General features: G+C 43.0%; 1 protein-coding gene across 3 annotated transcripts in view; it reads left to right on the top strand.

The window, feature by feature from the left end:
- The window catches only part of LRRC27 (leucine rich repeat containing 27), a 750327-nt gene extending 723874 nt beyond the window's left edge, over window positions 1–26453 (top strand). For all 3 annotated transcript variants that reach the window (XM_069611415.1, XM_069611417.1, XM_069611416.1), the window contains one exon: window positions 26161–26453. In XM_069611415.1, the coding sequence (XP_069467516.1) occupies window positions 26161–26307 (147 nt within the window). In that variant the 3' untranslated portion in view covers window positions 26308–26453. The remainder of the gene's footprint in view (window positions 1–26160) is intronic.
- The last annotated feature ends 343 nt before the right edge of the window (window positions 26454–26796 follow it).

Genomic DNA, 26796 nt, shown 5'->3' with positions numbered 1-26796 from the left:
GGCACCATTATTGGAATGGCGGTTGATGACCGACATTTTTCCATAGATTTAGGAAATGAACTGTTAGGGCCAATCCCCAAGGACTGCTTTGACAGTGACAGTGATGACAATACAACACCAGACAGGATTTTTACCCGGCATGGGGGGAACTTCCTGGTGTACACTTCCTGCCCCTATGGTAAGGAAGATGTGACTTGTGACTTCAGGAGGGAGGAGGTGATTTTCCAAGTCCATGAGGGCTGCCTTTTCCACCTGAAGCCTCCAGTCCAAATCAGCACTCTGACCAGGGACTTCTCCACCCAGCTGGAGGAGGCCGCTGAGATAGCCAAACCAGAAGTCTTTCCAGGCTTCAGGCAGATGGTGGAAGAGAGAGTCAACCTAGCTGATGCCTGTGTGACTCTGGAACAAAAGCAAAAGTTGAAACAAGTTTTCTTGGATTTCCAAGATCTCTTTGCGGTAGACTCATATGACTGTGGTTGCACCGACATCCACACCACAACAATCCCCACGGACCCTGGCATGACTCCTGTGTTTGTGAAGCAATATCGCTTGCCTCTCGCATCAATGGAGTCCCTTATGGAAATAATTAAGAACCTTGAGTCCCGGGGAATAATCCGTCCAGTCCACAGCACCTTCAATAATCCGGTGCTGGGAATATTGAAGCCAAACGGCCAGTGGAGACTCTGCGCCGACCTCAGGGAGCTCAACAAACGGGTCCACACTTCCCGATGGCCTCTGCCCTACATTGACCAAGGGCTGGCCCAGATCCAGGGGTCACAGGTATTCACTGCAATAGACCTGACCAATGGATACTGGACTGTGCCTGTCAGTAGGGAGGACCAATACAAGCTAGCTTTTACCTTTGGGGGCCAGCAGTACACATGGACCCGGACTCCCTTCGGATACCTTAACTCCGGCAATGAATTCAACATTTTCCTACATAAGGCCATGCCCGACCTGGGTGCGAGGGGTAACCTGGCTTATGTAGATGATGTCCTCATCAAAAGTTCATCTGTGGAGGAACACATAGCGGAGATCCGTTATGTTCTGACACAGTTGAGGGCCGCCGGAGCAAAACTTTCCTTTCAGAAAGCACAGTGGTGTAGAACCCGTGTTAATTTCTTGGGGCATGAGATTACTCCTCAGGGTCTCTGTCCCCAGGAAAAGAAAGTGGAAGCACTTCAGAAACTGAAAGACCCCACAACTCTGCGGGAACTAAGGAGCCTCCTTGGACTGACTAATTACAGCAGAAAGTTCATTGAGGGCTACGCAGAGATCACCAGACCCCTGATTCATCTCTTGAAGGGGGGGGTCAAGTGGGAATGGGGTCCAGAACAATCCGAGGCAGTAAAACAACTCAAAAGAAGCCTCTCACAAGCGCCTTGCCTAGCTTACCCTGTCAGAAACAAGGAGTTCTTCCTGGAGACGGGGTTCTCTAATACGTGCTTGACGGCAGTATTATACCAAAAGCATGACAAGGTCAATAAAGTAATCTCCTATGCGAGCAAAACTTTATCCTCTGTGGAGGAAAAATTCAACGATTGTGAGAAGGCACTCCTGGCAACGGTGTGGGCATTGAAGAATTACCGCCCGTTTATCCAGGGGGAACACATCATAGTGGAGACTCCACACCAGCCTCTGCAATATCTCCAAAGTGACAGAATCCGGGCCGGAAATGTGAGTAATTCCCGAATTACTTCCTGGATTCTGTCAATGCAAGGCTTTCGTGTGGAGGTCAGATATGGCCAAAACAAGAAGAGTCCCTTCGCGCAAGGTCTGGCTGACTTGTATGATTGTGCCAGAGAAAACTGTCTCGAGGATGAAAGTCTAAAAATAAAGGACAACACGGAGGCATACCTTAATTCCCCACACAAAGTCTTTGAAGAGGACAAGTGTGAGGGAATGCCCACTGTCTATGTGGATGGATGCTCTTACCATGTTGACAACGACGGGGAGAAAGAACTGGTGGCCGGCGTAGGGAATGCATGGGTGAATGAGTCCCCAGAACCCTCCGCTGGATACAAAATTGGTCCCCGAAGTAGTCAGGTGGCAGAATTGATGGCTGTTCATCAGGCCATCCTCACTGCTGTCCAGCATCAACTCCACGAACTGGTCATAATCACAGATTCGGATTATGTACGGGATGGGTTCGTGGAGCACCTGGTTAATTGGAAAACCAGAGGCATGTTATGTGCTAACAACAAACCCTTGAAACATGGGAAGTTGATCCAAAACATTGATGATCTGGTCACCTCGAATGAGATGACCATCTATTGGAAAAAGATCAAGGGTCATTCCAAAGTAGAGGGACCAGACAAAACTGGAAATGACTTAGCTGATCAGCTGGCCAAAACCGGGGCCATCCAAGGGGATCTAATTGAGATTGAGTCCCTGTTGGGGGAAATCCAGGTCACTGCTATCACTAGGTCCCAGACAAATGCTCACAACGACCTTTCAATTGCACAATGGAGTAAGGAGACCCCTGATGCTGATTTGATCACAGCTCAGAAGGGGGATCCAGTTATTGGTAAATTTTACCAACACCTTGAGGACCCTGAGAACTTTCCCCTGACGGATACCGATTACATTGGGAAAGAGGACCTAAGAGTGTTGATGAAATGTCCAAAAATGTTCCGAATCCAAGACGGTTTGCTGGTAAGGAAATCCAAAGCTGGCCACGATCAGTGGGTGGTTCCTACCTCATTCCGAAGCCTGATGTTAAGTCACGCCCATGATGCGGCTACTGCCGGTCATAGGGGGTTTCACACAACATTGGAAATCTTAAGAGAGGTTGCATACTGGCCACACATGGGGCAGGACCTCGACCAATACTTGAAGGGGTGTCTTGTGTGTGCACAATTTCAGCCATCATCCCTCACGCACCGTGCGCCTCTCCAAAAGAGGGGGATGACACTGCCATGGTCAGATTTACAAATCGACTTTGTAGGCCCCGTGATTCGCTCTGCTAGGGGGAATAAGTACATGTTGACTGTGACATGCTTGTTTACCAAGTGGGTGGAATGTCTCCCAGCCCCAAATTGCAAGGCAGAAACCGCAGCTGCCTTGATGATTAACCACATCTTTTCCCGTTTTGGTCTACCTCAAAGGATTGAGTCAGACAGAGGTAGCCACTTCACCAGTGAAGTGATGACAAAGATGTGGGAGATACTGGGGGTGAAGAGAAAGCTGCATATTGCTTATAGACCAGCTTCTTCTGGAGCAGTGGAACGCTACAACCGGACAATTGTGAGCATCTTAAAAAAGTTTGTGGCAGATTCTGGGCCAAGTTGGGATATCCGATTACCTCTGGTCCTAATGGCCATCAGATCTACCCCTTCATCTGCAACCAAAATGTCACCATTTGAGTTGATGACTGGGCGCAAGATGGTACTTCCTCAGCATTTGCTCTATAGGACCCAAGAGCAGACACTGATAAATGCCTCCACTACTCATGAGTATGTGGAGAATTTAAGGAAACACCTTCAACATGCTTTTGCTTTTGCTCAGCGGAATCTAGAAAGATCGGCTGATAGCATGAAGACCCATTATGACCTGAAAACTTCCAGGAAGGAATATCAGGTGGGAGACCGGGTCTATCTATACAACTTCCAAAGAAACCAGGCAAAACAGCGGAAATGTTTGCCTACATGGAAGGGACCCTTTGAGATCATCGACAAGATCTCCCCTGTGGCCTACAAAATCCACATCCCCAAAGGTCCTTTGGCAGCGGAGGAAGACAAGTGGGTCCACATAAACCAGTTGAAATGTTGCCATCCCAGGCACACTCTGCAACAACTGGAGGAATCCTCTGGAATCCTAGCGGGTACTGTCTCAGACTAATTCAGTTCCAACCATAAAACATACCACATCTAGTCTCTAAAATATTGTGATTTGCATGAAACTGTATCTTAGTTATACTGTTTTTTTTTCAAAATAAGAATGTAATGTTTCGTTATGATGAAATGCATATGCTGCCCCACTATCTCAACAGTGGTGGAAAAACGTCTATGAATAGGTATTGCCGCTCTTCCTTTGTCGTCCTAGGAGAAAGAAAACCTGGAGACGGGCCAAGGAGGACGATCCGGAGACCGGGAGCAGAGACGCAACGGGCCCGGGGTACCGCCCAATTTTCCCATCAGGACCGGCGAGGAGAACCGATCGATCCGACCGGATGGAGAAAAAGATGCTGAACTGTGCCATCTATTGGAAGAAGATGAGGAAACATCCCAGGTCTTGCGAGTCCCATTCGTGAAATAGAATGGCCATCGCCAGAGGGGGGCTTGTGGGATGTATTTACCCATGCATCCGAGCCCTACCTCAAAACTGTGCAGTATTGACATGGAAAACATAATGATGGCCAGAGCTTCCCAGAAAATGCACAGGGAAATGCATGAAGAATAGGCTGCCACTCATTTTTGCCGATGTTATGGGCACAGAAGGACACTGCCTAAAACCACCAGTGGACTACCCACACAGTAGTCTGAAACCATTGGGAATGGCAATGCTGATTGCCAAAAGCAAACCCATAACTGTTGGGAATTCATTTTCTTAAATCCCAAAAAGGGGTGCAGTACCAGTACTCACCACTATCCAAAAGCCGGCGTTTTAAAACCACCAGATTTTGTAGAAAACTGAATAAATGAACCCAAAACATGCCAAAGAAAGACATTTTAAGAGGTGGATCCAATGTAAAGTTATATTCTGAAGTGACTTGAAGGTTTATAACAAGACTGGCTGAGCTGTGGATTTCAACAGTTTAAGTAAATTTGGACTGAAAGACACTAAAAAATCTAAATGTTTAAATTGACTGAGTGACCTACTTTTGTGTGTCACATAGGTTTCAATTGTTTAAATGTCATAGTTTTAAACTTAGAATCAGCATTCTAGCTGCATATGTAAAAATGTTTAGTTTTATTTGAATGCAGAAAACTGGGGAACAGAAGTGACATTTTATCTGAAACCTGGCTTAAGGAACTGAATTCTGCCTGGCAACTACCCCCATCAGGAGTGAAACTTGAGTCACAGCTGTGTTCCCAGGCCTATCTGCCTTTTGCTGGCCACACTAAGGATATGCCATCTCTCTGATAATTGAATTAAGGGGAGCCCCACAGAATACAGGAGCTCTGAACAAAGCCCTGTCCTGACCCAGGCAGATGGTTTATTGCAGACGTCGTAAATGTAGCTTCCTCTTGGCAGAAGCTGGGAGGGGCAGGGTCTCTGAGCTTGGCAGAAACTGGAAAGACTGGTTTCTGTACCATGTGACATGAAAAGACACACCTCTATAGCCAGAATATGGTTTTAGAAAAAGATGAATAACTCATAGAGCGGACTTGTGAAAATTATTTAAATGACACCATAATTCTTGTGATTTTTCTGCCCACATTTTAAGAGGTTTTTAGAACCGGTGGCATGTTCAGGGGGGTTTTAGCGGAAAATAGGATATTACTCAAAATGTGTGCATGTGAAAAATCTGACACTTCATCAACTAATGTCCATACTCCTTGCGCACATGTGTGTAAATTTGGGGTAATGTCCGGTATTGCAAATCAGTTAAAAAGTGCAAAATATTGCCATTTCTGAATGCAAGCCCCCAGGAAGAGCAGAGTTGGAACAGGGTATACCTCCTGTGATGCATGATGGGTGCATGTAATTTTAAAACAATATGTACCTCTGCAAATATGTATTTGGTTCAAATCTAGATTTGTGTGTAAATTGACAGGAGGAGTGGACTTTCTGCAGGCTGTAAAATGACATCACTCTGACACAACTTAGCTCCCCCAATCAGGGGAGAAATGAAAGCTTGGCCAATGATAAGTGGATAGGGGCTGGCTAGTGATGCTGCTCACACACACCCATTTTCAAAACACATAAAAGCAAAGAGACAGGACAGATAGGGACCTTCAAATCCATTTGCAGCTGGAAGCTCTGCCGGGAAAATCCATACTTTACCTCCATCAACCTTCAGAGACCCAGACCAGCAGAGTAGAGCTGACCTGTTAGCAAAACCAGAGAGAGCTGAACCGGAGTGCAGTCCAAAACCTGACCAGATCCGTGGCAAGGCATATTTCTAAATATAGTGTGAGTACCTAGCAAAACTGTGCAGAACCAATCTCTTAGTTAAAATAATATAATTCAATCTATTTTAATCTAAGTAGAACTGCCTCCTGTCACCTGTCATTTGTAAAGCTGTCACCTGTCATTTTCTAGTTGCAAGCTGCACTTGTCTTTTTGAACTTTAAAATTTCAAATCTGAAAAACGACCTTTATTTAATCGCTCATATCTCCGTGACCGTTTGTGCTAGAGACTTGCAGTAACTTTCATCTGGAAGCCGAGATCCTAGGCTTTCCTAGGACCCCAGAACGATAGTGATAGTCCTTGTAGTTCCTCTGTAATCGCGCCAGACGCATCCGCGAATTTTGACCCGATTTGAAAATTTCTCCACTTGCAAAAAGATAGCTGCTTTTGCTTTCCTCTGAAAACAATCGTTTGCCTCATAAAAACTATCCCTGCATCACTGCTAGAGTGAGCCTGAGCTAATATTAACTAGATATCACTCACCCTGAACCTCCTAGAGGGAATTAAAAGCATTTTAGTATATTTTTTTTCTTCATTGCCAGCACATTTAAAAGCATTTGGGCCTGTGTTTTCAACTTCTGTAGTCTAAGTTGCTGGGTGAACTGAATCACATTTGATTGCATTTCTGAGAACTGTGTGCCTTCCTTCCATTTCCTTGCATTGCATAAAAGGGGGGGGGTGAATTGTCCAAGAAAGTGATTACATTGTTTTGCTGAAATCCTATCAAGTTATTTTCTGTACTGCATTTCATTCCACATTGCATCCATTTGAAACCATAAAAGTATTGTTGCTATCTTATCCATTTCATGTCAACTCCTTAGTGATTATCAAGAAGTGTGCTAGTGCCAGATTCTCCATTGTTAATCTTTATCATACCAGATTAAGTGTGATATCCAATTATTAATTTATTATAAAGCGTGATATAATATATATTGTTTAAGTTATCAAATAAACCTTTAAACTTGCAAAACAGAACTACTTCGTGGCTCAGTGGGGTCAGGGGGATTCTGAGAGAGGGGTGTTATATAGGGGTAGTCATCCAGAACGCATGAACTGGACATAAAGATATATCAATAAGGGTTTTCATTCAGTATTATAGACTAGGCGTTGACTTAGCTGTAGTGTTGAATTGAATCCTCTTACAGTCTCCTGTACCCCCAACCCCTGCTCATGCCCCATGCCTCTCTCCTGTTGTGCCTCTCTCCTGTTGCCCCCCAACCCCTGCTCATGCCCCGTGCCTCTCTCCTGTTGCCCCCCACCTCCCGCTCATGCCCCGTGTCTGTCTCCTGTTGCCCCCCCGCTCATGCCCCATGTCTGTCTCCTGTTGCCCCCCCGCTCATGTCCCGTGTCTCTCTCCTGTTTCCTCCCACCCCCCGCTCATGCCCCGTGTCTGTCTCCTGTGCCCCCACCCCCCTCCTCATGCCCCGTGTCTCTCTCTCCTGTTCCCCCTTCCCCCTGCTCATGCCCCATGTCTGTCTCCTGTACCCCCCACTCCGCGCTCATGCCCTATGTCTCTCTCCTGTTGCCCCCTACCCCCCCGCTCATTTCCCGTGTCTGTCTCCTGTTGCCCCTCACACCCCCGCTCATGCCCAGTGTCTGTCTCCTGTTGCCCCTCACACCCCCGCTCATGCCCCGTGTCTGTCTCCTGTTCTCGCCACCCCCGCTCATGCCCCGTATCTGTCTCCTGTTCCCCCCATCCCCCGCTCATCCCCCATGTCTGTCTCCTGTTCTCCCCACCCCCCCGCTCATGCCCCGTCTCTCTCTCCTGTTGGCCCCACCCCCGCTCATGTGCCGTGTCTGTCTCCTGTTGCCCCCCACCCCCGCTCATGTCCCGTGTGTGCCCTGTACCCCCCGCTCATGCCCCGTGTCTCCCTCGTGTTTCTCCCCACCCCCCGCTCATACCCAGTGTCTCCCTCATGTTCCTCCACACCCGCTGCTCATGCCCCGTGTCTCTCTCGTGTTCCCCCCCACCACTGCTCATGCCCCGTGTTTCCTTCCTTTTCCCCCACCCCCTGCTCATGCCCAGTTTGTACCCTGTTCCCTCTCACCCCCCGCTCATGCTGATGTCTCCCCTGTTCCCCCCTCACCCCCCGCTCATGCCCTGTTGTGTTCTTTATACACCCTGCCTTCCCTTTCCATGGTGGCCATCTTTGTAAAAGATTTTCCTTCCTACACCGGGACGCAGCCCCGGTGTAGGAAGGAAAATCTTTTTGTTATTTTTACCACCCGGCGTTCCCACTTTGAGGACATAAGATGTTAGTTGTCTTCATCTATTGAAAAGGATGTTATGGTGATTTTGCACTAATAAAAACCTTTAAAATTCATTTAAAAAAAATGTTACAGGGACGTTACGGTTAAGTTGCGCTACTAAAAACCTATGAAATTCAGTGAAAAAACTTTGTTAAAAGAACGTTATGGTTAAGTTGCGCTACTAAAAACCTATGAAATTCAGTGAAAAAACTTTGTTAAAAGAACGTTATGGTTAAGTTGCGCTACTAAAAACCTATAAAATTCAATGAAAAAACGTTGTCAAAGGGACGTTGTGGTTCCAAGTAAAACCGAAAAACCCTTGAAATTCACCAGTTATGGTAAGCTAAGCAACCATAACTCGCGCCACCACCGTGCACTGCTAAGACTAACACCCAGGACATCAAAGATGACATCACAAATGTCATTGATGACATCACTTGTCCCGCTCACTCTTTTTTCTTTTGCTGACATATCTAGGCCACATGGTTTTCTTCAGTAACAGTCAGAAACTAAACATTTTATTTTATTTGTAGACGTATCCTTCAAGTATGTTATTACAGTAATTCCCTTAGAGTCCAGTCACATTATATGAAACATATACATACGGGAAGACACAAGCTTGAAAGACAGTAATCCTTTTTGTGCATAAAGATAATCAATAGACTTATGAGCACTTTCTGATAGTTCTTTTGTTTTTTTTTTATGGCTGTACTTTCCCTGTATATGGTCATATTTGTATACATTGTACTCACACTACATTCCTTAGGGTCCAATCACATCAAGTGATACATATACCTAGGGTAAATACCAGCTTTGAAACAGAGCAATCATTTATTTGCATGAAAATAATCAGTTAAATTATGAATTGTTTCTGCTACTACTTGGGCTTTTTTGCTAACTTCACTTTCCCTGTATATACCCATATTGGTATGTGTTCTTGTGTCTTTGTGTTTTGCCTATAGTAATGCAATTATGTAATACATGTGTTTTATTAGCTACTTATTACATATTTCACAGTGCACAAAAATCTATTAAGAAAACAATTATTTCATTATTCAACATATTAACATTACGAATATTATACCTTCATCTTGTACACTGCACACAATGTTGTTTCTGTATGAGTAGCTTAGTATACTAGATAGAACCCCATAATAGAATGCTATTTATATCAATGCATCATTCAATGCACTAATTAGGGTATGATATTTATTGCAATGATCCTTGACACTTGTTTCGCAACATTATAATAAGAATCCCTTGTACACATATTTCATGAAAAATACATACACATGTGATGTCATCAGTGATGTCATCAATGACATTTGTGATGTCATCTTTGATATCCTGGGGGTATGTATCACTTGATGTGATTGGACCCTAAGGAAAGTAGTGTGAGTACAATGTATACAAATATGACCATATACAGGGAAAGTACAGCCATAAAAAAAAAAAAAGAACTATCAGAAAGTGCTCATAAGCCTATTGATTATCTTTATGCACAAAAAGGATTGCTGTCTTTCAAGCTTGTGTCTTCCCGTATGTAAATGTTTCATATGATGTGACTGGACTCTAAGGGAATTACTGTAAGAACATACTTGAAGGATACGTCTACAAATAAAATAAAATGTTTAGTTTCTGACTGTTACTGAAGAAAACCATGTGGCCTAGATATGTCAGCAAAAGAAAAAAGAGTGAGCCAGACATGTGATGTCATCAGTGATGTCATCAATGACATTTGTGATGTCATCTTTGATGTCCTGGGTGTTAGTCTTAGCAGTGCACGGTGGTGGCGCGAGTTATGGTTGCTTAGCTTACCATAACTGGCGAATTTCAAGGGTTTTTCGGTTTTACTTGGAACCATAACGTCCCTTTGACAACGTTTTTTCACTGAATTTCATAGGTTTTTAGTAGTGCAACTTAACCATAACGTCCCTTTAACAAAGTTTTTTCACTGAATATATATATATATATATATATATATATCTACAGATGAGGTATAACTGAAGAAGTAACATACAAACCAATTTTATAATAAGCGACTGACCACATAAGCAATACACCAGCTGAGTGATGGGTGAGGACAATGTTATCTTTGAACACATGGATATAGCGGAAACCCCAATTTCATTGGTAATATTTATTGATATCACTTTTATTTTCTTTGTACCTCATTAAGGATAGCATTTATACCATACTCTTAATTCGAGATTATAATAGTGAAGAAGAATCAGGGTGAATGAAATTGATTCAAACCACACACACAATTCATATCTTAAGGATGGGAATCTTAAATTACAGATTGATCTACTTCATACATGATGGACACTATATCACTCATCTGCATCACAAGCATGAGATTGATTCACTAGACGGCGTGGGTGCACAGCTCCTCTCAGGGCAATCATGTATGTGAAATTTCATATAATATGATATTACACTGGTGGTGATGGCACCTATGGACTTTTTTTCTCTTGTTTCTCTTTTTTATTTTTTTTACAATGACCTGTCCATATCTCTTGTCATCTTTTATCTTTTTAATTTCTTGTATCTTAATCCATTTTGTGATATTTTGTATTGGAATGATGATGGGAATCAATATTGGATATATCAATCCTTTTGGTCATTGTTTGACCCTTGCGTAATTCTCTTCTTGAAATTACTTTTGCAGAATTTTCTTTTTATGAAATTTTGTTTTGGTTATCCAACATGGACATACATGGAACAAATGTAAATTTTTATGGATGTTGACATTTATATCTTTAGAAGCCTTACACGCAGTAATAAGGGCATGTAAAAGCCTTGAAGACGACCATTGACCGAAACACGTGTTGGCTGAGCGCAACTAATGCATTTTAGTTCACTATAATTTGAGAATGTGTGTGCAACTTGTTTGTAATGCTGATTGTTTGAATTATTGATTGAGAACACTTAAGAGAAGTGCAATACTCTGGAGGCAATTCATTTTACAGTTTACTTCTAGCGGACAGGGCAGAGTCTCTGCAACCAGGAGTTTGTAGCTATCGAGTTCCACTTTATATTATAGAGTGTAAAATTGTCTATACCCAAGCGCACTTGCAATCCAGTTTGCCTCATCTTAATGAAACCAGCATTGCCTGAAGCCAAGGGAACAAAGGGTGTTTTATTCCTTATTGTAGATAGTCCCATTTATGCATTTAAGGTATGTTGCCTAGGGAGGTCCTTGTTAAATGAGCGTCCTTGTCCCTTAGGTGGGAGTCACTCCCGGTGAGTTCCCACTTGCCCAGACCTCTAGAAAGGGTCTGGAGGAGCAGGCTCGCCTCCCTAGCCTGAAAGAGGGTGGCTCCCTCGGGGAGAAAGGGTTAATCATCTCTATTTATCAAAGTGGGTTTAAGAGTGCCTTATATCCTCCTTTCACTGGGGCCCTGATCTCTACCCTCTGCCCCTTCTCTCTACTCTTCTTCAGCTCCTGGGCCTTTTCAATGTGGTGTCAAATTCCCAATACAAATTCAATGAAGGGTTTAACTCTTGATTGTGATCTCACCCTAACCTTTGCCATGGATGATACATATCCTCTCATTCCTTCCTGCTTTCACTATCTTGCAGCTCGCTAGGTCTGGATGTTTTCTCCTGCATCCCAGTCTCCTCCTGTTTCTTTCACTTACCGATATACTCCTCCTGCGACCTCGTGATATCCACCTTGAAATGTTCTTTCCACCGCTCTTGTCTACAGTTTTCTCTGGTTTTTATATCCTCCCTCCAGCCTCCTTCTCCCACTTCCTTCCTGTATCGGCAACTTACTTCAAATTATGACCACAGCCTTCCCAAAACACTCACACCAGTACCTCACTGTGCAGGCCATATATGCCCTGATGTTCCCTCCCTTGAGCCTGGATTTGGGAAAAGATCTGCACCTGTGTGGTGAAATGTATGTCAGTTTGTGACTGAGCAGCTTGTATTGGTGTTAATGGTTCAGGCATGCAGGAACTTTCGGCAGCAATTCCTGTTTCTTCTGTGATGAATCCAGTGAATTCATACCCTCTCCCCGAGGGGGAGTCACCGCCTTTGGGACTAGGGAGAAGAGCCTGCTAAACGTAACATCGCCTAGGGGACAGGGCAAGCGGGATCACACTGGGGGTGACCACCCCTTCCCTCCTTAGAGGACAGGACAGGAAATCTCCAGATGGGAAAAATGTTACCCTCCCTTGTCTCAAGAATATGTTTGTTGGTTATATTGGAATGGGCATATGTAATAGTTTACCAATTCATAGATCTGTGACTGATGTGTTTTCCGGTCGTAATCAGGCACCATCCTAATGCCACCCAGAGAAGAGGACATAAGCCAGCCCCCTTCACCACATATTTGTTCTTCCACCCTCCAACGATTTAAGGTTCACCATCTGCCTTCCCCTCTCTTCTCCTGCCACACCATCATCCAAAATCTTGGCATGACTGCTGCTCTTTCCTCCTTTTGCTCTCAGATGTTCCTTCCTCACTTTCCAAAATTCTTTCTCCAACCTCTCACTTCCTAGGATCCTTCTCCCACCTTTTCTTTTCTCTTCTCCAATCTTCCTTCGATGTTACCACCCCCTTATCCCACATTCTGCTCTTTTTCACCCTCTACTCGCATTCTGATGTTCCTTTCCTGCTTCCTTCAAATATTTACTGCCTCCTTTCCCTTCCACTTCAGCCACCTTCCTCCTGTTATTTTCATCCTCCTTTTCCTCCACATGTCTTCCTATGTTCACCACCTCCTTTTTCCTCCCAAACTTCACCTCCAACTTCTCTGATCCCCCTCTCTCGCCTCCAGTCTCCTGCTCTTATTCGTTCCCCGAACCACTTCCAAACACATATTACCTTCTCTGACAATCCCACTTATGTGTATGTGAGCTCTTAAAGAAGCTTAGCGCCTCTCGCTGGCCTGTAGCTTGAGTAAGTGTAACTTGCTGTGAACTTTTACTTGCTCTTGTGACAAATATTGTATGCAGGTTGGATTTGTTTTCCTAATTGAGTGTGCAGTTTTGTGCAGTGGCGCACCAAGCTTTTAATTGGCTCAACTGCAGTTTTGGAACACAAACTTTTTAAAAAAATATATTTATTTTCATTTATTCAGAAAAACACACAGCAAAGGTAAATCAAAGGAAAAATACAAAATTGTACAAGAGCAATAAATCCTTTAGGAGAACAGTGCAAACTATATACATACATCTAAAATATATACAATTCACAAATCCCCACCCCCCCAAAAAAAACAACAAGCAACAATATTAACAAGACATAGTGAAACTAGTAAAGGTCCAAGAACCTCCCCATATTCTTTCAAAAACATCCATTTTCCTTTCCCACCTGAAGATTGTCCTTTTCATGTCAGCAAGTTTTTTTTATCCAGTCCCCTATAGAAGGAGAGAACCAAGATTTCCACCCGTGTAAGATCATTTTCATACCAATCCCAGCACCCCTAACAAGCCACTTCTTCTGAGAAATTGTCAGATCTTCCAGCAATTCATCCCCGCCCAGGATCATCGTCTTGCATCACCAAGCACTTCCTCACATATTGTGCAAATTTCCAGCCATAAATCATGCACTGTTATTCAAAGTACCGACCTGGTGTACACAGCCCCAGCATTCATCCGAATCAGAAAGACCTAAATAAACATTCAGGGCTCCAATAGACCCTGTTTAGAATTTTAATTTTCCTAGATCTTTCACCTAGATTAATTGAGCAAAGGTTGACATGTTTGCACATTCCCTACCAAATTTCAGCAATAATGTCGCTGCCTAGACTCTGACCCAATTCCTCCCGCAAGATGTTAATCTCTTTGTATTTTGCAACAATCAATTCCTAAATTTTGCTGGCCAGGCCACCTTCCTTCTTTTTGGAGTTGATAGTAAAAAGATCCAAATTCAGGCCATTTGCCCAATCCACCTCTTCCACTGCCTTTTTCTACTGTCTATAAGCCTAAAATATCCCATTTTGCCTTCTCCTCGTTAGCCGTCAGCCATTTCCCTTCCTTTACGAGATCTCCGATCCACCTGACCCCTTCCAGATACCATTCTGACCAAAATAGGTTTTTTCCGTTGTCTCTAATCTCAGCATCAAGCCAAACAGAGGCATCTGGTGCCTTTAAGGCAGCAATTCCCAGTAGGCTAAATAAATCTCTCCAAGCACTGCGCAAGAATTCAGTGGTGGGATTCTTCCTGCCTTTTGAAGTTGCTGTTGTAGATAAGATTGCTCTAGGGGTCAATGGCCCTGCAAGACCCGCCTCAGCAGTCGCCCAGTCATCTGGATTCTCGTCAAGAAATGGCACAAGGAAATGGGCTGTAAATGCCAGATGATAAGCCCGGAAATTGGGAACCCCAAGTCCACCTATATCCAAAGGTAAATGAAGCTTACAAAGTTTAAGTCTAGGTGGTTTGTGATCCCTGATAAAGGTCTGAATCAACCTATCGAGCTCTTTCCAATAGTGGGGGCCAATCCTCAATGGTAACGCCAAGAACATAATTGATTTTTGGAGCTTTGATATTTTAAGGGCATTCACTTTCTCCCATAACGACAAATTTAGGATCGCCCATCTTTCCAAATCCATTCGAAAGTCTCGACAAAGCTCCTTTAGATTTTCATCCACCATATCCTCAATCATAGGTGTTAGCCAAATGCCAAGGTATCGGAATCTTTTCTCACACCACCTAAAACCCAAAGCCGTAATCAATGATTATTACACGAGAAGGTTAATGGCATAACCTCAAATTTTGCCCAGTTAATTTAATATCCGGATTCTTCATTAAACTGGGACAGAAGTTTCATAAAGATGGGCAGTGATACCTCAAGATCCCGCAGGACCAATAGCAGACCATCTGCGTAGAACCAAATGTTCTGCTCCACCCCCCAGCAACTTACTCCGCTCAACTCATGCTCAGATCTAAGAGCAATGGCCAATGGTTCTATTGCAATGATGAATACAAGCGTTGAAAGAGGGCAACCTTGCCTAGTACCCTTCTCCAATTTGAAAGACTCCGACTGCAACCCATTAGTTTTTACATCTGCCGTTGGATTAACCTATAGCAGAGTAATCCAAGATGTATAACATTCACTCAGGCCCATTTTATGCAACACTGAGTACATGTACCTCCAGTTTACGAGGTCAAAAGCCTTTTCGGCATCCAGGGATAGCACCGCAATATCATCTCCAGAATCCATGGCCTGAGAAATTGTTCGGATTAGTCTACTTATGTTACTTTGAGTAAGTTCTTCTAGTTTGAATGAAACCAGACTGATTTTTGTGGATTAATTTCAGAAGTAAATGTTTCAGTTTCGTAGCCAGAACCTTGGACAGTACTGTACTTTACGTGTGTTAATTAGGCTAATAGGGCAATAACTTGATGGTAGCTTCTGATCCTTCCTTTTCCTGAGAAACACCAAAATCATGTCATGTCATGATTTGTCGCCATCTCTTCGTGACAACTCGAACATATCTTTCATCAATTCGAGGGCAGAATCAGGGATGATGACATAAAATTTGACCGGGAGTCCATCATGTCCCGGTGACGTTCCCGTATTCAATTTACTTATTGCTCCTTTTAAGTCACCGACTGACAATTCTGTATCAAGAGATATTCGATTTGCGTCTGAAATCTTAGGGACATCTAGACTCTCAAAGAATTGATCCCGCCCTCCATATACTCCAGGTTCATCACGATACAAATTCATGTAGTAATTTAAAAACATGTCATTAATCTCTTTGGGATTGAACGTGACCAATCCATTTGGATCTTTAATCAATGTTTTGGCCCTTTCAGAGTTCATTCTCCTCAGTCGATGCGCTAACCACCGATCACACTTTTCCCCTTTTTCAAAATAGGAACATCCAGTAGATATAGATTCCTTTCAACTCTTTCATTCAGCATAGTATTAATTTCTTTTTTTAATTTCCGTAACTCCTTTAGTTTATCAGGATGGGTTTCACCTATCATCAATTCTCTAGAAAGAATTCTGATCTTAAGTTCCAAGTCTTTTTTTTTCCCTGTCCAAGTCTCTTTTTTTTTTTACTGCTGGATAAACCAATTATCAATCCCCGCATGGTACACTTAAAAGCTTCCCAAACAAACTTTTGTGGACATGCTCACTGAGTGGATCGCTCATTCTCAGTTTCTCTCATTTTCTGCTGCTGCAGGGCGTTCTGCCGCAGACTTCAGGGAAGTTGCTGGTCCGATCGAACAATGTGTAAGTGAACGTGAAATAAGTTCTCATTCCGGGATCCCCTTTCTAACTATGGCAATCTCTAAAGGATGTGACGATAACATGCTTTTACAATATTATTACTTCTCTCAGCGATTCGCCATTATGACTCTGTAGAACATCATGCGCGCAGCAGGCAAACCAGCCTGCATCGTTATGGGACCGCCGGGAAGCGGGAAGTTACGTGACTAGGTTGGAGGAGGCTAGTACAGGTTTTCTTAAGTATTTAAATCCGGCGATACACCCTGGTCTTAGCCTAGTATGCAACACACAGCTATAATGCTTATTTTATTCTGTCTATAGGTTCAATATTCTGAGGGATATACCACTCATATCACACCCCTTCTCAAATACCCCAAGTCACAATGGACCAGGAATCAGGCTGGTTGGTAAAGGTAATATTTATTTATTTATTTAAAATTCAAATCAAACATATTTTTAAAAGGAGCAGCAATCACCAATTTGGTGACAATAACCGATAAAAGGGTATGTAATGCGCTTAAATTCACTCTTTAGCAACACAGAAGGAAAACACCAGAGAAAAGAACACTTTTGGCTTGTTTGGAAAGATAGCACTTAAGTTAGGATTTGCCCCTGCAATATCCCTCAACCCACAAACAAAAAATTTGAGAGAGATATAAGGAAGCAGCAGGTAATCGGGAATAAGAAATGGAAAACAGAATTTGAATTTAACCTTCCCTCCCCAAACGAGAAAAAAACGGATTTGAAATCTTACACTTTAAAATGACATTCAGAAATGGCTGGGTAAAACAATGAATGTGTGCAAAAATCCTTAAATCAATGCAAATCTCTATGGGAGCTACATTGGAAAGATACTAACAATCATGAGCTATAGTTTGAGCAAAGGTAAACACTTTGAATCTTAATGAAAGGTTGAAAATAATTTAAAATGAAAATCACACATGTAAAACTTTGCAAAATTTCGGATTCCCGACTAAAATTAACCAAACAGTTTTTAAGAAAAACAGGTGAAATACAGCTATATGTCTTAGGTATAATCCAGAGTTGAAATTAAGTCTCTAGCTATTAAACTGCGGAAGATATGCAATGTTCAATGAGAGGCGTTTTTAGAAAAATCGGGTAGTGAAAACAGGAAAGAAACTCAGTTTGGACAAGAAAATATTTACTATAGCTTACTCTATGCTAGAGCAGTGCGGCCAGAGTAACAAGAAGGGACCCAGTAAGCTCTAGAGTTGATTCATGACTTCAACACTAGATCCCCAGTGTCCTCTCTGGCGGAACCAGTCGGATCACTCGAAGTAGGAATGATGGTTTAAGATTTACACAAGAGAAAAATGACTAACGATATGGCGCTTAGCAAGATAAATCACAGACAAGATGGCAATAAGAGTTCTGATAATTTTACAAGTTATTCAGGTAATGATAGCATGGTTTAGAGATTGGGATGAGACAAGTCAAGGAAAGTTATGCTATGGTTTTCTATGATTCCTAATAATACTTAGTCCACTTTAATTTAGGATTTTGGACCGTCAAGGGTTCTGGTCATCACACGGATTGGATCTAACCAAGGACAACTGGGCAACTCGGGCGGAACAGGATCATCTAGGCCATTCTGGTCACCGGACTGGACTGCACTGGATTGCACAAGACTGGCCCTTCTCAAGTTACTGGAGACTAGAGATCAGTAGGATGGCGAGTTTGCAGCAGGCATGCAGTAGCAAGCCAATCCAGCTGGATCACAATGCTTCCCTGGGGTTTTTGGGATTTTTAGAGTTTAAGCCTAGCTGAAAAAGGGTTCAGCAATGCATAGGCCTTGGCCATAGGCTTTGGCTTAGCAATGAAATCTAGAATCAGGCTCAAGTAGGATGAAGAATTCAGGAACAGGACGCCACGCAGGAAATCGGGAAGTAAGTCGGGAATCAGTGTGTCTGTGTGTGTGTGTGTGTGTGTGTGTCAGGTTCCCTTATTTATCATGCCAAATGAAATCCCTAAAGTATATGGCAGGGGCAGGGTTACTGTCCACACCCATAATGCTAGGATTGGGCAAGAGCATAGTTTCCGCCTTGCTCTTCGCTGATTGGATCACAGAAAGGGATGTCATGTTTATGGTGTTATTTGTACAATGTCTAGAAACCCCCCATAGCTCCTAGAGCCAAAATCTAATTTTACCACAAATACATATTTATGCAGTTATGACCTCTGAGAAAATCAGATACACAGGTTGCATATTTTGTGGTTCACATTTCAATCTAAACCCCAAGTCTGTGGGACGTGGTTTAGCCTTTCTGCTACATTTTGGTGATTTTAACCATAAAAGATTTGGCCTAAAATCTCCCAACTTTGTACACAGATGCGCATTTACCCCTGGAATCTGTGTACAAAATGTTATGTGCGCAATATCAATACTTTCTCCACAATCTGTCATTCTTTACAACTTCTGTTCCTTATGCAGTACTGAGTTCTACCACGTCTTCATAGAAAGAGCACAAAATTAGATTTAAAACTACAACTTTTCATATTTTTCCTTTTTCTTTCTGCCAAGTTAAATGTCTTTAAAGTTCAGTTAAAAAATAGGCTTTTTAAAACCAAATGTCACTTGATCAGTTTGTTTATTCCTTTCCCCAACTGCCAGCAAATGTCAATTCCTTTGAAGCAGGATGAGGGGCCTCTCTGTTGACTGAAGTTTCCTGCCCCTCACACTTGACAGGTGAAAGTCTTAGCCTGAGGCAAAGACGAATGTCTGATGACGACTTGGGAAGTCCCTTTGTCCTGGGTATTCAAAGCCTCCAAGCTAGCAATTAGCCTTTCATGTGCCAGCGGTTTGTGAGGTGTCACCCTTTCTCAGGGTTAGCAACTGGCAGAGCAGATTTCTTTTCTTTTATATAGTTTACCAATTTATCCTGGGTTTAGCTTTTATTTTCTCATTTTAAATCTTGACTTTAAACCTATAAAATTAAAACAGTTTATAGGTGTATTCCTAACAGTAACAAATCCTTTTACATTTCTAAATAATCAAGTCTTTACACAATAATGTAGGCGTTTTTCCCTCTTCAGTCAGGAAAAAGCCCATTTTACTTTAAAATCGCTTTTCATCTCCAGCACATATACACTTTGTGCCCATAGTTCTTTTCTTGAGTACTGGAATTGTTTTGCAGCATGGATACATGTGTCAGGCATCTGTTTAGACTCTTTCTCTTACAGCTGATTCTTTAGATATACTTGCAAAGTTTTAGCCATGTTTCCCATGTAAAATGAAAACACAAAGCCCCGGGTTGATTTTTCAAGGCTACATTTGATAGGAGCTGTCATTCAAATGAGGCCCGGTTCCTGTGAGACACAATGAATGATCCTGTGCATTGCAGGTCCTTTTTATCACAGTGGTTCATGAGAAATTATGAATTTAGCGTCAAGCAGCACTATTAAGGTTGAGAAAGTGTCATTTTAAAGAGGCATTTTGGATTTGCAGCACAATGATGCTGCCTCTTTCACTTCGCTCCATGTTAAATGTGGCAGGGCACACTGGCATACTCCTGCAGTGAGTACTCTGTGCCACCCCACCTGAAATGTGTGTGGCAGGGGGTGGTGCATCAATTTTCTGGTTGTTACAAAACGCAGTTTAAAGACCTAGGCGCGCACAGGAGTCAGCGTGGCCGTTTTGTGCTGTTTCTTGCACCAATGCATTAAAGTGATGTAGAATAGCACAGCTGAGTGGGTCAAAATATCCCACAGTTTGAACGCGAAATAAAGAGTTTGTATAGTCCTACTGTCTTGGCTCTGCGTCTCATTGCCTAGCGTGAGACGCTGTGTGGGTTCACAATCCAAATGGAGGTCCTGTTCGGTTCCCAACACTCTAGTCACTACAAAGGACCTCATTGTCTTTGTTGAGCATCATGTAACGAGTACCTGACACCTATCCTTGGTGTGGGCTGGGTAGTCTCAGGATCCTCCCATGCCTTGCCTTCGCCCACTATCACATAGCAGGTGGCAGAATCCAGCCCCTTCTCTACTCCACCACACACATGAAGGGTCAGGCAGAGGACTTCATCCCAGTGCTCGAATAGGGGGCGAAGGCTGTCTGGCTAACAGCTGAACTAAACATAAAAATAAAACATACTCTGAAGAAAAAGCATTTAATACATATTTGAAATAGATTATAGTACAAAGAATGACATAATGTTTGTTACTGGAAATAAAGAAATTGTACCCGTTTCAGTGAATTAAGTGATTTGAAGAACAGAATTTGGGTGAGAACCCATAATGCAATGTGACCAAGTTTTCAGATAGATCCTAAATCAGAGTCACATTGGCCAAAACCTGTGAACATGATTCATGTAAAGTGAACTTGATTTGCATGAAAACATTTTAAGTATGTGATGAGTCATCATGTCACATTGTTGAAGTGCTAATAAAAAATACAATAGTTTTAGTAGAACCAAGAGTGGATAGAGGACATTATAATGTGCAGCACATTGGAACTGTAAGGAAAACACCTCGCGAACACTGCTCACGGTTATTTTGTATTTGTTATACCATGAAAAGAGAAACCTTTTACCCACATCACCAACGCTCTGTGAAGAGCACTTAGGTTTCTATACACAAGATACCAGCATTGGGGAGGTAGTATGGAAGATGTACGCTTCCATTAGTAGAGGCAACTAAAAATAGAAACATTCTAATAAATGCTAGAAAATGCTAGCTCGAATCAAAAGAAAAAGGATAAAGAACAAAGTGAAAAGGAGTTGTGGAAACGGTTGTGTGCGGCTGCATGGCGTAGTCTGTTTTTGGGACATGTACATCTGTGGAAAGTATAGATCACAAGTTAGTTGTCACCTAGTCATCGTTTGTACAAATGTGTGCCTGGGAGTACAGTAGGGGTCTGCCCTATAAAATGCAGTAAATATTGTTCCTATTTTGAAAGAGCATAGCATCTGTAATGTGGCCACAGGCCGCAATAGGACTTAAGTACTGTGACAATTCATCAGGTCACTTCTCCCCAGGGGGGAGCCCTTTCCTATGAGGCTAGGGAGGTGAGGCTGCTACCCAATAGTCCCCTTAGGGGTGGTAATATGTGGAGGATCTCATAGGCAGGGACTCCCCTCCTGGGGATAAGAACATCCATCTGGGGAAAAGCCTCCCTAAAACCCAGTCACACAACCCCCTACCCTCATGGTCACCACCCTTTTCTCCCACCATTGATAATGGAACCATGTGTTATTGTAAAGCCATGACTGTGACAAATGTAAAATATACTGGGACGAATAGGAACATGAGAAGTATATGGAATAACCATATGAAAAGTCAGCCAAGTACTGTAACGAGGTGGCACACTGGAGGCATGAAGAGTACCAAAGAGACTTTCCAAGACGGTGTTGAAGTTGCGCCAGGGCGGAGTCGACAATATAAAGTAGAAAGTAAGAACGGACTAGAGTGTTCTCATCGCGGATGCCTGCAGCACACAAGTCCTTCCTGGGAGATTCAAACCGGGAGGACCAGAGACTCAGAGAAGCTGTTCCTCCAAAAGAACGGGGCGTCACTACAGTGGACCTGGAGCTGGCTGGGAGCCGAGTTGCCAGAAGGAAGAAGCAATGGAGGTGGTGGTGCAAACACAGAAAGGTGGACCGTGAGGTCTAAAAACAGTGCAGAGACCAGCTGCTGGAGCCTGCTGCAGAGCCATGCAGCTGTCATAAATCACAGAGGAAAAACCATGCGACCCCGGGAAGAACCGGAGACATGCCCCAACACTGAATAAGGTAACAGGAATGGCAGAAGACCGGGAGGGGTCCGGGAAGCCAAAGTGCATCGGTAGTCCTCTCCCTCGTTGCAGTAGTCAGCCAAACACCACTGCCCAAGCACAGTATATCAGGAGTAATCTCCCTCGTTGCAGTGGTCAGCCAAACCACCAATGCCCAAGCAGAGAGCATCAGGAGTCGACTCCCTCGTCGTAGTGGTCCGCCCAATATAATTGTTCAAACAGAGGGAGTCGCAGTAGCCCCACAAACATCATTGGAAAACCTTAGTGCTTTGGGAAACAAATTCCTCATCATGATAAAGAAACAAATAGAGAGACGTACAAGGAAGACAGAGAACCCCGGGAAAATGTCCCTCATAAGAATGTTAAATAGAAGCCAAATAAGAATGTGAGCTTCTATACTTCCTGGAAGGAGTTAAAAAGGTTTATTCAATTTATCTGCAAGAGTGTTTGAAAAGTACTGTTTGGAACCTTGGCAGAAGGACCAGGAAAAAGGAGTCATTCGCCTGGTCCCATGTGAAAGAACATTGAAGGAATTACTTCTACTATAAGGAAGCAGCCAGGAGAAAGGGGGTCATTCTCCTAGTGAAGGAAACACAAACTTCACTTTAGTTAAAGGCTTATGTTTATAGTGTTAGGGTTAGATTAGTTGGTTTCTGGCAGATGATCGAGAACATTTAATTTTGATGGACATTCTGACAGCTCACTAATGGTTTCCTAGGTATAAGCAGGGCAAGCCCCTTAGAAGTAGGTAAAGATGGGTATCTTTATTTAATAAAGGTTTATAGCCCACATGACCCCTCCTTTTCAGATTCCTTCTTCTACACCTTCACAGTACTTAAATGAATATTAATTTGTTAACATTTCTGTGGATTGACTTGGGAACGCCTTGCTCTCTGCAAATTGTGCTAGTCATACTACCTTCACCTGAACTGTCTGTAATGACAAATTGAGGTGTCTTATTTGAAATCTAACCGTATAAAGATGTTTTATATGTATATAAATTTGACAAATAGACGTCTTCCTTGCAGGAGTACAAGGATGAGTAGAGGCCAAAGCCCCCACTTAGCCCTCACACTTCTAGAAACTAAGAGCCAACACAATCATAAAGGTAAAACAGGCACAGTTAAGAGATATACCCCTTAATCTTGTGGGGGTAATGTGGGTCGAGGTAAGCCTATACTCTCAAGAGGTCTGTGAATGTGGTTCAGTAGCAACTCAAATAACGGAAGTAGAACAGTCCAAAATAAAAGAATCTCCATGGTTCTATAAAAATATATGTTCTTTAATCAAACACACCATGCACAATAACAATTAACTAGAAAACACTGTAAAAACCCACCCCTGTAGAAGGAACACCAAATAGGCAAAGATGGAGTAAGTGCAGCATTCTTGATAACATAATGGCAGGGGAGAAAAGGGCAATTAAAAGACCATGATATTTAAAAACGGTATTTCTTGAGGTTACAAAAGTGGCTTAAAACCACGTAGCCAGTTTCTAGGGCCCAAAGATGGACCTGGGGTGCAGATATTAGTCAATAATACCTTTGCAAAGCTTTTGGTTGTTCAACAGTGTCTAACCAGGCTTCTTGAGGGTCAATCTCTGGTTTATCTCAGGTTGATGACCCAGCAGTGATGATGGTCCAACGGCAATCCAGCATCATGTTGGGGTCGAACGAAAGGTGGCTGCTGTCTCGAAGCATCAACTCGAGCTGTGTGGATCGGGCGGACACCAGGTTTGGTCGTGGTGGGATACCCATTCTTTGAAAGGTAAAGGTCTTCTGAAAATTGGAATAAAGCTAGCCTGGTCCAATACTTGTTCTTGGATTGAGTGGACTTTACCCTAATGACCTCACACCCAAAGTGCTTTGCTCCACAGGAAGTAGAGGGGACAGGAAGGAGAGAGAGAGAGGTAGAGTGAAACTGGAAGTATTCTTCCACTGTACAGAGCTCTGCTGTCTACTCGAACTCTGCTCCTTGCCTTCTAACTAAGAACAAATGCCTTTACAAATGCAGCACTGTGGTGTGAGGCTACTCCCTTTGAATGAGTATGCTCGTTTGATTCCTGGGCCCAGGACAGCTGTCTATTCTGCGGCTGTCTCTGGAAGATTATGTTGTCTGCCCTCACAGAGATCTCTGGTGTCATGGGAGGTTGAGGTGGGTGGGAGCGATGCCCAGATCTTGCTGCTGTGTTTTGTGGTGGTTGTGGCCTGCTCATCTCCCTGCTGATGTGGGTCTGTTAGCTGTTTGTGCCCCCCAGGCACAGGAGCCCACAGAGTTATGCCAGTGACGTCTCGGTGCGGAACCTGTGGTTCAAGGTCTGTGATTAGTCAGGCCGAGGACCAAGGGCCTGGTTCCTTGATATTTGTGGCCTAAGCCACGGCAGGCACATTCTAATCTGGATGCTGAATGATCCTGTACTGGGCCGTGCTGGAGAGCTCTCCCTTGCCAGGTGGCTGGAGTGCATGATCATGAGCTTCAGTGGTCCTTCCCCACTGGCCCCATTGGTGTTCCTCAGGCAGCTGCCTGACACATTTTGATTTCCCATCACAATTCAGGTGTAGTTGTGGTCTTTGTGAGCTGCTCATAGTAGTTTTAAAGGTGTCCATGCGCTATCTTCATGCCAGGATCCTTGATGGCTCTACACTTGCATAATCAGTGAATGTTGTATTCACGGTGCCACCGTCATCCCTTTTAATTTCAGGTTTTGGAACAAACCTAGAGATGTTATCGAGCCCATGATGGTATGTTCAAGTGAATTGTCTTCTACACACAACTCATAAGCGGGAGCAAAAGGGAAGATGTAGAGATAACAAACTGGCGATGTGTGAGTGAATCATAGACACCGCTGTGCTTGGTCTGTGCTAGAAAGATCCTTGGTAGTGTTTCAGACCTGGAGCATTTAAAACACATTTGGTAACATGTATGAAACCGTCAGATAGTTATGTATGGGATAAAGTACCCCCTACCCTATGTTAGAAGGATATTGCAAGTCATTGAGGAGTTATGTGACCAAATCGAGGAACAGGGCAGTCCAAGTTCTTTTATACGGTCAAGGACCTTGAGGGGACTTGATCCTTTTATGTATTGGAGGGAATATTTTATTACTTATTACATGGCCATACACTGTCATACCCTTTTAATACCTGGCCTCTCGCTTAAGTATTTAAGACATCTTCAGTTGCTGACACATATATTCAATGTAGAATCAGCTTGGATGAAAAGAAATAATAATCTGTAGAGTTTAATATGTTGCAAAAAACTCTATCAGTTCACAAAATAAGCATACTACCATAAATAGTTCCTTATTATTTAAAAAGCATTTTGCCACTTACATATGCGGGGGGAGACCACTGCACCCTCTATAACCGCCCCCACGTTTCGTATTGCCCTAACCCACCCCAACATATAACTGCAGCCAAATGCAGCATTTACCATTCAGAATTCTCGTCCTCATGATTTTCTTGTTCGGTACCCTATCAGTTGAGGGTTGGTAAGTGTTGCACAAAGCGATTTTTTTTTTAAGAAAGGAATTGTAAAGCTTGCCACGGCTTTGATTATGTGATGCAGTGGCTCCTGGAATTCTGATCTGTGCTGGCTCAAGTAGCAGGCATTCTGATGTCACAACTGAAGCGTAATAACTGATAACGGTGCAGTGGTGATGTAATTTTCTTATTACAGTTCAGTAGTGATGGAATAAGAACATGATTTACAGGTTTGTATACTTGTTTCACAGCTGCCATGTATAGTTAAATAGAGTGACTTCGTTTCTCTGTAGTGAAGTATTTCAGAAAAACACTTAACCTGGCCTCAATGTGTTTAAATGTATTATTTTGAATGTGTAAGGATTTCTAACTCGGCTTTTGATTTGTGCTTTGTTTCTGAAAGGCGGAACTGTTGCAAAGACAGCTCGCTAAGATGAAAGAAGAAGATGTTCCACTGGAGTACCGTTTCACTGCGTTCACTGGCGAGGTTTCACCCGCTGCTACCCCAAGAGTGCAACCTCAGAACATCTTCTCAAAAATGCAGTTCTAACCAGCCAGAACTGCTCCAACATTGCTATATCATGCACGTCCATCGTTGCGGGTGCAGCTAACTTCATAAACGTAGACTATAGCTGCATAAAATGCAGTTTTTACTTTTTCTTTTTTTGGACTCGAGTATAAAACATACAAAAATCAGTTTTTAAGATTTGTCATGTCTGTTTTTATTTTTTATTTTACAGATTTACTTTTGCCTTGTCAGTGCTGTTCCTATAGCAGAGCAATATGGTTGTGTGTCTCCGCACCAGTGTTGCTATCCGCATCGAGACGGCAAATGAGGATTTGTATTTTTTCAAGAGTGAGGCAAATTACCTGCCTCCCCAATGTTGGAAAATGTGCCTTCTCATTATGATGTCAGTATTATTTTACAGTAACCCCAAATACTTTGTTGTTTGATCATTTCATACAAAATAGTTTAACATAAATTCTGTTTTGGGCGAAAACGACATAAATTAACTTAGAAAAAGTATGTATCAATGTT

The sequence above is a fragment of the Ambystoma mexicanum genome, chromosome 8 (genome assembly GCF_040938575.1).
Source record: "Ambystoma mexicanum isolate Mex_15411 chromosome 8, UKY_AmexF1_1, whole genome shotgun sequence".
Taxonomy (NCBI): domain Eukaryota; kingdom Metazoa; phylum Chordata; class Amphibia; order Caudata; family Ambystomatidae; genus Ambystoma; species Ambystoma mexicanum.
This window is presented reverse-complemented; position numbering and strand designations above follow the sequence as displayed.